This window comes from Sinocyclocheilus anshuiensis, unplaced genomic scaffold (assembly GCF_001515605.1).
Source record: "Sinocyclocheilus anshuiensis isolate Anshui unplaced genomic scaffold, SAMN03320099.WGS_v1.1 scaffold1341, whole genome shotgun sequence".
Lineage (NCBI taxonomy): Eukaryota > Metazoa > Chordata > Actinopteri > Cypriniformes > Cyprinidae > Sinocyclocheilus > Sinocyclocheilus anshuiensis.
Genome location: NW_015553274.1, coordinates 728,875 through 740,427, shown reverse-complemented (window position 1 = coordinate 740,427; position 11,553 = coordinate 728,875). Strand labels below are relative to the sequence as shown.

The window sequence follows — 11,553 nt, the reverse complement described above, 5'->3', positions numbered from 1 at the left end:
TATATATATAAATAAATAAATAAATATATATAAATAAATAAATAAATATATATATAAATATAAAATAAAAGGATGCACATTACTATAAAATGAGATGAGTTGTAGACAAGCGTATAACTATTCCTTGTCTTCACCATGCCCAAAAGGCAAAGCAAAGAGAAAACAGCAAGTAGATTGGTTTTATTATTTAAAAAACAAAAATAAGACATTTTAGTATTAGATCATTAAAACAAAGTATATATACACACACATAAAAAAAAAAAAAAATCATGTAAACAATCTAGAAATAAGTGAGGTTGAAACTTCTGAGTCCAAAAAGTTAATAGTTTACAAGTGTCCATTCAGGCACTCAGAGTCTCTAAAAATCAGCATCCAGTCTGAAAGTGTTATCTGTGGGTCCGGACATGACTCCCATCCGCTGGTACTCGCCCACTCGCTTCTCAAAGAAGTTGGTCTTGCCCTCCAAGGAAATGTTCTCCATGAAGTCAAAAGGATTTTCCACTTTATAGACCTAGAAAGCAATTAAAGGTTAATACCAAACAAGTTAAAATACCATCTGTTGAAAAGGCACATAAGGCTACTGATCCAAGGTCAGTCACAAAGACTATACTGCCACCATAAGCAGAGATGTAAAATTAATTAAACAAACACACATATACACACACACACACACACACACACACACACATACACACACACACACATACACACACATACACACACACATACACACACATACATACACACACACATACATATATACACATACATACACATGGGTGTGTGTGTGCCAAATAAACCTACCTTGTCAAATCCCAGCTCAAGCAGAAGTCTGTCAGCCACAAACTCAATGTATTGCTTCATCAGGTCACAATTCATACCAATAAGCTTCACTGGTAGAGCATCAGTCAGGAATTCCTAAGAAGTTAAAGAAACTAGATTTTTTTTTCTTGCCAATACAATGCATTTCATTGAAGTTACAGTACAGCTTCTACAAAATAAATAAACAAAAAAAAACCTGTTGAAACCTGAAACAAAAGACGTTAAAGCACACAAACCTGTTCAATTGCAACTGCATTCATGATGATTTTCTTAACAGTTTCTTCTGAAGGTTTGTTGACCAAGTGCTTGAACATGAGGCAGGCAAAGTCACAATGAAGGCCCTGTATGTATGAGAATAAACATTAAGACCATATCTTCAACTTTCACACTACACTTCCAAAAGCATTCATACCCGTTTTAGGGTGCGTCTTAAGTTACTTACCTCATCTCTGCTGATAAGTTCATTGGAGAAGGTGAGTCCAGGCATGAGTCCTCTCTTCTTTAGCCAGAAAATAGAAGCAAAAGACCCAGAAAAGAAGATTCCTTCCACAGCAGCAAAAGCCACCACTCTCTCCCCTGAATACAAAGACTTAAATTAGCTCAAGCCATTTAAAATAAAATAACCAATAATAGTATTTTAAATACAACATACCAAATTGTGCATTTTTGTCACCAATCCAGCTGAGCGCCCAGTCAGCCTTCTTCTTTACGCAAGGCATCGTCTCAATGGCATTGAAAAGATATTCTCTACAAGACAAATAAAAACACGTCATTAGTCATCTAATGACTAAAATACACCGATCAGAATTAGACAAGCATGTTTATGGAGCTCAGTTAAGGCGATTGTTTCATGCTGACACCCTACAACCAGCTGACCACATGTCCACTGATCTTGAGCAGTCACCACTCAGCTCCCATTATCAGCTGAGGTCCGTACCCCTGCGCCACTCATCATTGGCCCAAATACCTCCAACATCATGCCCAATAGCTCACCTCTCTTTGGGATCTTTGATATAGGTGTCAATCAACAGACTGTACATTTCAGAGTGAATGTTTTCCATTGCAATCTGGAAACCGTAGAAGCAACGGGCTTCGGTCACTTGGACCTCCTGAGTAAATCGCTCCACCTAGAGCATCACAGAAGACAAGCAATTAGAACAGAGTTACCCTTTACATGTGTTTGCACAAGTTTGCCTCTGAACTCACCAAGTTCTCGTTGACAATGCCATCACTTGCAGCAAAGAAAGCCAAAACATGGGAGATGAAATATCTCTCCTCGTCTTTCAGGGACTCCCAGTGCTGAAGATCTTTGGACAGGTCAACCTAGGAGAAAATAAAATGGAAAACTTTTCAAATGCAGCAACCTAAAAATCAAAATAAGCGTGGCAGCAGCAGCATTAAGGTAGTGTTTGATGCGATATTTAAGAACCATAAGAATATGGGACAAACTTGAATTATCTATGGTATCAAACATAATTTGAAGCTTACCTCCTCTGCGGTCCAGAAGGAGGCCTCTGCCTTCTTGTACATCTGCCAGATGTCATGGTACTGAATTGGAAAAATTACAAAGCGGTGGGGGTTCTCCTTCAGAAGGGGCTCCTCCTCCACAGCTCCCTTTCTAGCTTTTGTCTGGTCCTTAAAAGTCAAAAGGTAAAACTTTAGATTTGGCAACAAACCAAATTTTAAATGGCAAGTAAAAATCTAACAGCCAGTGTGAATGGAAGGAACACAAAATCATCCCATTATGCCCATTGCCAGTAAGGCTAAAAACTATGCACAAAATGTTTAATGATTTGCCAATGTCATACGCATTACATTTTAAAGACTTTAAAACCAAAATATTTTATTACACTTATTTTACTCAATCAACCACAAGGCATTAAACACTTAAAGATTTACCATTTTGACCAATATGCTAGTTTCGCCAGGGTTTGTTGCCTTGGTAACCATTTGTAACTATTTTCATATTACTGAATCTAAACACCAGAAATAGACACGCAGCTTTGTGTGGGTCCATATGGGGATTCCGTTTCACTCCCCTCCAAGCGATGCTACTACTTCCGGTCTAGTTAGCCGGTAAAACAAGAGTGCTCTTCCGTTTAACCGGATAAAGTTTAAGAAAATAATATGGTCATATAAACATTAATGTTTAACAAACAATTGTCATACAGAACGGGAGTATTTTCATGTTTAGACAAGTTTTCACATCAGTTCTGCGTAGTTAACAACATTAAATCAGCTCGAGATACTGACCCGCCAAAACAAAATATTACCCAATAAATTAGCGGTCTCAAAACACAAAATAATATCATTTTAAGTGACCATGTGTCATGGAGTCCAGTAAGATTTGCTTATGAGCTATTGTTCTTATTAAAGGCCCGGACAGTTTGGATTGATCAGCCCAACTTGGCGCGCTCTGAATCCGCCAAATTTCATCACTTTGAAAACATCGCTCGAGAAATCACTAATCATCTAAAATGGTATATATAACATGCGTTGATGTTGTGAATCCTGAAAAAACGTGCAGGAATGCAGTTAAAGTGAGCGTACCTCTGAATCATCAAAGATTTTGCGCGCCGTTTTGGACGCCAGGATTCTGGTGGAGTTCAGACTGGGTGGCTGAGGACAAAACAAATAACCCATTTAGAAGATTTACCACGATTAACATGTTTAGCATTTGGCTTTTTAGTTAAGCAAATGTGAGGTTTCTAGCAAAATATATAGTATTGATCAAGACGCTTACAATTTAAAGCATCTCACTACACGTTTTAGAAGTAATAGCACGTTCTATATATACCTAAAAACTAAACTTACCGTGTTTTCTTTGTCCACCAAGGACATGTTATTCGTTTGTGCAGAAATGGTGTTTTCATTCTTGGTTTTCAGTGGAGAGCGAGTTGACGGCATTGTAAAGCTTAGAGTGTTAGGTAAAAGAGAAAATTAGGATAATAAAAAAAACAAAACTTCTAAAACAAAGCTACAAATAAATAAAATGAAGTGTAAGATTGAAGATCCACAGTCCAGCTGGAGGAAGGAAAACGAAGTATGAATGCCGGGGATTCTTTTATATTCGATTCTTGGCGCTCATTGTCAGCCAATAGGAAAAGGGCAAACTTTACTGCTTTGTTTGGTCCTTTTAATTCTTTCATCAGATGGACCAATCAGAATTCTCCAAGACCTCACGTGAGAGCTACGCCTAGCGGGAAATTCAAACGCGTTGGGGGATGCGAAGTGTTACACAAAACCGAACGTGCAATTACACAAACAGGTTTAAAAAGGCGCGAATATGGAACAAAAGCTATGTATTAAAATCAGGTAATTTTGTACAAAGTATTTAATTTACAATATACTAAAGTGTATAAAACGTGTGTTCAAATTAACAGCCCACACAAGAAACCCTTACATTTACATACAGTATTAGTAATAGCATGTCTGTTCACACTTTACATTAATGAGTTGGCATCATTTGTAATTCCCTTTGAACAGAATAAGGTTATTGAAAATGACACGTAATGCCAACGAAACCACTCCAGTCGAGACCGACTGCGGTTACCAGTCACATTAAACAGCACACAATAAATATTACTTCTCATCTGCTGTATGGAGAAAATACATTTTTTTAAATACCTTTTGTTACAACGTCGCAGCCACAAATCCAAGCCTATTTTCAACAACAATCCCTCCCGAAAGTAAGCAATGGTTTGGCGCCAGATTTGAGTAAACAATCATAACAAATACATAACTGGTACTATCACCCAGAAAAAAACGGAAATTCATTTTTAATGGTGAACACAAAACTATAACGTTACATGTGATCTTTGAATTTACTAACTTACCTTCATAAAATCATCCCATTGACGTGGCGGAAAATTATTATTTTTTCTAGTTGTTTCTCTCGTCCACAAGCACAAAGATCATGTTGGGCACCATTAATTAATATAACACGCTACTTAAGTGTCTAAAAAGAGAGATTCTAAGTATACGTATTTTATTGTTGATTAAACTTTACACCACAACAAACTATCAGCTGCTAAGCCAGTTGCTCACAACAACCAAACCAAAACACGGATTCCTACGAGCTTTGAGATTCATTTCAAAATCTACGTTAAAAACAATAACCCAAATTGTGTTAAAAACGTATTTTGCAAAAATCAAAAATATTGAAATCCATTTTTGTTTCATAACAAAAACGTTTTCAGGACGCGGGAGTCGACAAAGAACAATAAAAACGCCCAAGAGGTCCCTGCCTGGGATAAAATACAGCATGCTTTTTAGAGACTGCCCCTAGTGGCAGGAGGACAATAATCACATAAAAGCGAAACATTTGTGTTAAGAAAAAAAGCTGCATACGTATCTTTTTCATGGTATTTTATTTTATTCTCAGATGACATTATTTATTTAGTTATTAATGTAATAATTTGTTCTATGTTTTTGGCTGAATGATAATACAGAACAAAATATTCCAATCCAAAATAAATATATAAATGATTTTAGCTACTATGAAATCACCAGATGCGAGACCTGTGGTGGAAATACAACAAATCCTCGAACAGTTATGCCATACAGTAAACTGCCTCTGCTAAAGAAACCAGCAGGGGACGCACCTAACCTTTAATAAAAACTTGCCGTTTGAGAGACATTTAAAATGAATTGTCTGCATTTGCAAAAAGTTGTTAAAAGGTTAGTATTGTCATCATATATGACAAACAACTAATGGTCAAATGCGAATATGGCATAACACTGGTTCTCCACAAGATAAAAAAGACAGTCACGTAATAGGCCGTCATCGAGTTTACCCATTTTTCTTACTTCTCACTTTGGTTTAGATAATCATCATTAAAATAGAAAAACTGTATTTGTCAACTTTCAGTACAGTAACAATGTATATTGTTTTTTCTTTGTGCTTTCTTGTTTCGTTTGGAAATATCGGTCAGCAAGGCAAATGGGCGGAGACCAAGGCTTGTCAGTCATATTTACAGCTCGTCATCCTCTGTGATTGGTCGCGCCCCCTAACCGCTCCACAATGGAGCAATGTGATTGGACGAGGTTTGTTACTGGGTGCTGTGGGGTGACAATGTTGAGAATTGATGTTGAGTGGGGCTGCGTTCAGCCCCGACAAAACGGTGCAAAACGTTTTTTAAACGGAAACGGTGGTGCGTTGAACGCCCTGTTCTGATGACGCAAGAGTTGCGATTATGGCAGCTGAGAAGGCCATTCATTGTGTTCTTTTTTAAGATTTTTCGGAGCCTGATTAAAAATCGTTATAAATACGTGTTTAATACTGCAAAATACGCTCAATGTTACAGTCACTGCCCTTGCCCTCCAGAATAAAAGAGAACATCCCAATCGAGTGAAGGGATTTGTGGAAACTGTGGTTCCGAATTATTGTGATCCAACATTTGCCTCGCATTTTAGGATGAAAAGACAAACATTTCAGGTGAAGGATAATCCACTTCTTACCTCCGAGACTGTGTTATGATCTATATGACCTTATTATTTTTATTGTGAGTATTAGGCTTATCATTATTGCTGATCACTGTTGTTGTGCTATATTTTAATATTTACCAATGCCATTATATAATCAGAGGGGTATAGAAAAGTTTATGAAAGTGTCACTCCACAATACAATAGCAAAATATATAAATATGTATAGTATTTTTATGTTACATTAATCAGTGTCTAGCACACCTTCCTAAGGAAAGGATATGGACCAGAAGACATTGCAATTACTAAACGATATTTAGACAGACTTAAAGAAGTTCCAGATCTATACTTGTGCTCTCATTATTTAGTTATTTTGCCTTTAGTGTAAATAAACGTGCAAACAATATACTTGCTCTTGTGAATTTATTTAGATGTTAATTACATTGTGCGAGCTGTCTCTTTAATACCACGTGGTTTATATACATGTTGCTGCTGATTGGGCTGACATTTTTGACACACCATCCAAACAAGAGAAAACGTATCTCAAACCCCGTTGCACACCGTTTCCAGGAAACATGTCGTTCAAACCGGAAACTGTAGCAAAATGTTGCGTACCGGTTTGAGCTTGAACTTGCCCCTGGTGTTGTGTAACTGTGTCGTCACACCAGTTCATGGCTATGTAATGATTCCATTGTTTTCCTTTTCGACGTTTTACACGTTGTGTAACACTTGTCAGCCTGTTACGTGTTATGTTTATTTGTTGTGTAATTTCTACGTTTAATGCGTTTAGGTGTTTTTGTTATTTTAAGTCTAGGCAGTGTGTAATGGCTTAAAAGGCTTATTTTTTTAATAAATTACTGAGGTCTCAAACTCAGCTCAAAAAATAGAGGTAACAAATAAAACAAATTCTATATTCTTACTACAAATGTTTATTATTAAATAATATGGAATATTGCAGGTAGTATCGCATACAGGAATACTGTCCAATTAACAGAAGTAACATCAATAACATTTATTCATATATCAACAATAAATGCAAATTTGAATACACATTACATTCATATAGATAGTGATATTTATTTACAACTATACAACAGTAAAGAGTAAGTAACAGATGAACTGATGTAAAGACTTTGGCAAAGGGAGTAAATACACATCGGGAGACATAACTTATATAAAAGTAAACAAGAATTCCTTATAAACAACCATGATTAAAATAAAAATCCAGTGCAATGTCACGTTGTTTTTTGAACATGGATGTGTAGCAGCCTTGATTTTCTTGTATTTCCCCTGTTAAATGGTAAGTTGGATATTGTCCTGAGGTGACTGAGGTGAGTGGTCTAAGTCTCGACCTAGTTTGAGGCAGGAAGAAGCAGACTAAGGGGCATGGAAGATGGTGCTTGGGAAGTGGCTATTTTGTTCATGTCGAGAACTTCGTTAGGCCACGCTGTGGACCTCTTGGTTGTCATATGACGCCGTGCGTGCTTGGTCAGGTGGTCGCTTCGCATGAACCGACGCTCACAGACAGGACAGACAAATTTCTTTTCACCCGTGTGCGTCCGACGATGCCTGGAGAGTTCATCTGAACGGGCAAATTTTTTGTCACACCCTTCCCAATGGCAACTGAAAGGCTTCTCACCTGAGATACAGAGGAAGATGATCAACAAACATGTTTTATGGATGCAACCTATTAGAACAAAAACATATTGTCTGCCAGATAGATACAAACCTGTATGGGTTCTCAAATGAGCCTTCAAGTGGGAACTTTTGAAGTAAGTCTTCTTGCAGCCTTGGAAGTTGCAGATATAGTTCCGTCTGCGCGAGAAGTCAGATTGTGTCACTCCACTGCTCTGACCTGAGGGCACGTAGACTGGAGCGGGTGCCAAGGGCAGAAGCTTCGTGTTCCCAAGTGTAACAATGCTCTGCTGGCAGGTGGAGGATTGGGATACCCGAGACTGCGGGACAACGAACATCACAGTGCCCTGAGCCACAGGTGAGCCCACCAGAAGAGGTTGAGAATGTGGAAGAATGGGCTTCGATCCCGAGGCCTGCATCTGAACTGGAGTCTGAACAAATGCGGAGATGATTCCAGTCTGCCCGTTAACAGGAAACACCTGACAGAGCACTGGCGGGCTGGACATGGGCGTCTGGGGAATGGCGGGCGGTGATGTTGGGATAGCAATACCCGTGGAGTGAGGGGAAGGGGAAGTTCTCTCCGTTTTTGCAGTGTCACATGGGCTACTGCAGCTTTGCAGTTCGGCTGTGAGGTTGGCAATTGGCTCTGTGTGCTGTAGAGGGATTTCTGAGGAACATGGCTTCTCCTGCCCTGTGGTCGGAGATGGAATGTTGTGGTCCACTGATCTGTCGCCAGTGTGCCGTATAACGCTGGTGGCTCTGCGAAGTGAGGGCTGTTCTGTTGGTAGTGATGGGTTGAGCAGGACTGTGGTGCTAGGATGCAAGTTGATGTGACATGCAGCCCTGTTGGTCAAGGCTGAGCATAGTCTGGGATGTGGTTTGAGACCTGAGCAGGCCACTGAGGTACTAAGAACCGCTGTGCCTGAAGTTTCCGCAAAGCTTGGGCTATGGGGAGGGGTCATGCACTGTTGGAGAGAGGAGATTTGCATTGAGCATTGGGAATTTCCTTTAAGGCTGGAGTATACTACACAACTTGTACTCAGATTTTTGGCCTAAATTTAAGTCTGGACGAGTTGACGCTAGTTGGCAAAGGCCAGTCGGAGTTTAACAATTTCAGAGAAAATCAATTAGTGTGTGATGGGCACAAACTCAGACTATGAGTCCATCCAGTCGAAGAATATCAAACATATTTTTGTGCCAATTTTAGAACAAATATTGTTTTCATTTGTAATGCATCTCCTAGTTTCTGTGTGAGTTTGTTGTGTTCATAACAACTTGATAGTCTGGTAATATATGATGTCCAGTTTCTGTTTCAAAATGATTTAGGCCATAACAGCAGCATCCTCAAACCTTTTTTTTGGAAATATTATTTATAATGCTCACTAAGAACTAGAACAAAGTACATTTTCTTTCTTTAAAAAAAAAAAACTCACCAGTGACGAGAGGGAGACCAGGTCTTTAGGGGACTCGTTGAGTTCAGGCTGCAACGGGAGAGAATCGCAGGAGTCTGAAGTGGGCGTCAGTGGGCGAGGCTTGTGCGTCCTCTGGACCCAGGAGCTCATGCACACCAAAGCCTCTGCAGCCTCCAGGTCGTTGTATTCCAGAGTGTAGGAGCAGGACTTCTCACTGTCATGCCCGTTTCTCTCCATCATCGCTTCACAGATGTCCACGAGACTGGACTACAGATTGGAAAAAAACACATTTGTCATTTTAATGCCACAGTGGGCTGGTTGCTGAACTGCAATAACGCTGAATCTGAATTGACAATACCATTATAATGAAATGTGCTCAATGTAATTGCATGATACACAATAAAAGTAGCAAAAGGGGCGATGTTTGTCATGCATCTGCTGTAAATAGCTTTTGCCATTCATAAGCAAAGAAAGGGGCCCCAGTGCTGGTCGACTACACCCACCCAGAGCCTAGCACAGCGTTAACGTGAGCTGCTGGGAACCTCCCATGGCCAAATATAGATTTAAGAGTGACGTGCACCCAACCAAAGCGCCATGTGAGTATGCCATGCAAAAAGTATCATCCAAGGGTGGTAAACCATATCAAGACATATTGCATTAAAGTTACTCTTTATGCCATAACGGAGCCCTTGTGATTATACAAAGCGTGATAGAAACAATGCACAACGTTGTTGTAATAACACAAACAAACAATGCATTCTAAAATAACTGACAATTTAATGCAAAAATGAAATAGGAGAAAAATGTTCAAACTCGAGTATGTTCAGGGTTCAAATAAGGTCGCTAGCGAATAAAAAAAATATGACAACAGTTTAAACGTAAAGTAGCACTGCAGCTTAATGCAGGAGGGAAATGCACAACAATGATTGCGGCAAACGGTTCGTCATGACTTAATTTAATTAAAGCAATGTAACACAAAGAATGTTGCTCGTTGCAAGTGTCAAGAAGATCGAATATGTTGTTTTTTATGTGTGTAAACAGAAATTATAAGCATTGCTCTGTTCTAAGTCAATTGTTCTCCGTCAATGAGCATGAAATTATTTTACATGGGTGGCAATTTACAGCAAAAGCGGATGCCATTAGTGGGTCAATGCGCAAAAAATGTAAAAGTAGCAATAAAACCACTTCAGCAATATAATCAACTCACCCGGCCGGAGTCAGAAGCAAAATTCAGCATAAGTGTACGTCTATGAAAAGCAACGGGAAGACAGCTGTGATACGAAGCCTCTGCACATAAGTCTAACCACTTTTTACATCAAGGTTCAACCTCAGCTGAGTGAATCAGAAGCGCAAAAAAAACAACAGAAAGAAGAAAAAAAAACAGAAACAAAATTCAGAGCACTCTGGCGGGTGGTAACATGTTACCAATCAAAAACAAAGGTGTAGCAGGAACGGACCAATGGGAAAGCAGGCAGCGCGTGATCAGTACGTGATCGCTCGCTGATTGGCTGAAACGGGGTGCGTAGCTGTTGGGGGGCGTTACAGAGGAGTCAGCGGTGTCAGAGTAAACCCGGTGAACCCAGTGCTCGAGAACTGGGGGAAAGGTCGGCGCGGCGAACGAGCGGAATCGTGAGATACTCGCACGCGTCTGGTTAGCTGTGCCAGTGGAGTTTGGCATGCGCAGACCAGTCCACAATGAAGTAACGTGAGCCAACGCCTGTATTCAAAACACATTTGAAACAAAGAAGCGAAAACCGTATAGTCTATATATTACATAAAATATGACTATTGCTTTTTTATGGATAGACTGTATTGCTTTTATAGTGTTGTCATTAATATTTAGTAGCCTCACGCTACTGGTATACAAAGGGGAAACGGGGACACGGTGAGATGCTGCTTATGAAAGAAACAGCCTACAATGGAAATAATGAATAATAGCTGTACTAATAATGACACAACAATAATTGTACCAATAGCAATAATCATATCGAAATAATATACATATACATATTTATTTAGCCTTTTTAACGAAAATAAACACTTCGAGAAAAATGATAAAAACAGTTCTTTGTGAGAGGATGCATGGTTTTCTGTCATTTTCTGTCGTCTTCTCACAAAGACAGTGGCCACAAGCGTGGTCCGGAAATCATTACATCTCCGCATCACGTGCGAACACAGACCTTAGTGAACTAAACCAGTGGTTCCCAACCCTGGTCCTGGAGGCACCCCAGCACTGCATGTTTTGCATGTCTCCTTAATC

At 39.4% G+C, this 11,553-nt stretch overlaps 2 protein-coding genes across 2 annotated transcripts; both read right to left on the bottom strand.

Annotated features, from left to right (window-relative positions):
- Positions 1-255: 255 nt before the first annotated feature.
- LOC107668265 (ribonucleoside-diphosphate reductase subunit M2) lies at positions 256-3,973 on the bottom strand. The gene is made up of 10 exons (XM_016460085.1): positions 3,637-3,973; positions 3,373-3,441; positions 2,311-2,457; positions 2,029-2,145; positions 1,816-1,949; positions 1,475-1,569; positions 1,265-1,398; positions 1,059-1,163; positions 805-918; positions 256-511 (listed from the first exon to the last, which is right to left on the bottom strand). The coding sequence occupies exons 1-10, from the start codon at positions 3,727-3,729 to the stop codon at positions 359-361; spliced, it is 1,161 nt and encodes a 386-aa protein (XP_016315571.1). The 5' UTR covers positions 3,730-3,973; the 3' UTR covers positions 256-358.
- A 3,213-nt stretch (positions 3,974-7,186) lies between these two features.
- LOC107668260 (Krueppel-like factor 11) lies at positions 7,187-10,716 on the bottom strand. The gene is made up of 4 exons (XM_016460080.1): positions 10,501-10,716; positions 9,315-9,560; positions 7,976-8,846; positions 7,187-7,885 (listed from the first exon to the last, which is right to left on the bottom strand). Exons 1-4 carry the CDS (start codon positions 10,528-10,530, stop codon positions 7,599-7,601), a joined length of 1,434 nt encoding a protein of 477 aa, XP_016315566.1. The 5' UTR covers positions 10,531-10,716; the 3' UTR covers positions 7,187-7,598.
- Between the last annotated feature and the right edge of the window lie 837 nt (positions 10,717-11,553).

Bases quoted from the DNA above. Each gene is read 5' to 3' on its own strand.
- LOC107668265 (XM_016460085.1), bottom strand. From the start codon at position 3,729: ATGCCGTCAACTCGCTCTCCACTGAAAACCAAGAATGAAAACACCATT. The intron at 2,146-2,310 runs GTAAGCTTCAAA...ATTTTCTCCTAG, and splicing joins CCTTCTGGACCGCAGAGGAG to GTTGACCTGTCCAAAGATCT. The intron at 1,570-1,815 runs GTGAGCTATTGG...TTTGTCTTGTAG, and splicing joins ATCAAAGATCCCAAAGAGAG to AGAATATCTTTTCAATGCCA.
- LOC107668260 (XM_016460080.1), bottom strand. From the start codon at position 10,530: ATGCTGAATTTTGCTTCTGACTCCGGCCGG. The intron at 9,561-10,500 runs GTGAGTTGATTA...TCCAATCTGTAG, and splicing joins TTGCTTCTGACTCCGGCCGG to TCCAGTCTCGTGGACATCTG. The intron at 8,847-9,314 runs GTGAGTTTTTTT...TCTCTCCAACAG, and splicing joins TGGTCTCCCTCTCGTCACTG to TGCATGACCCCTCCCCATAG.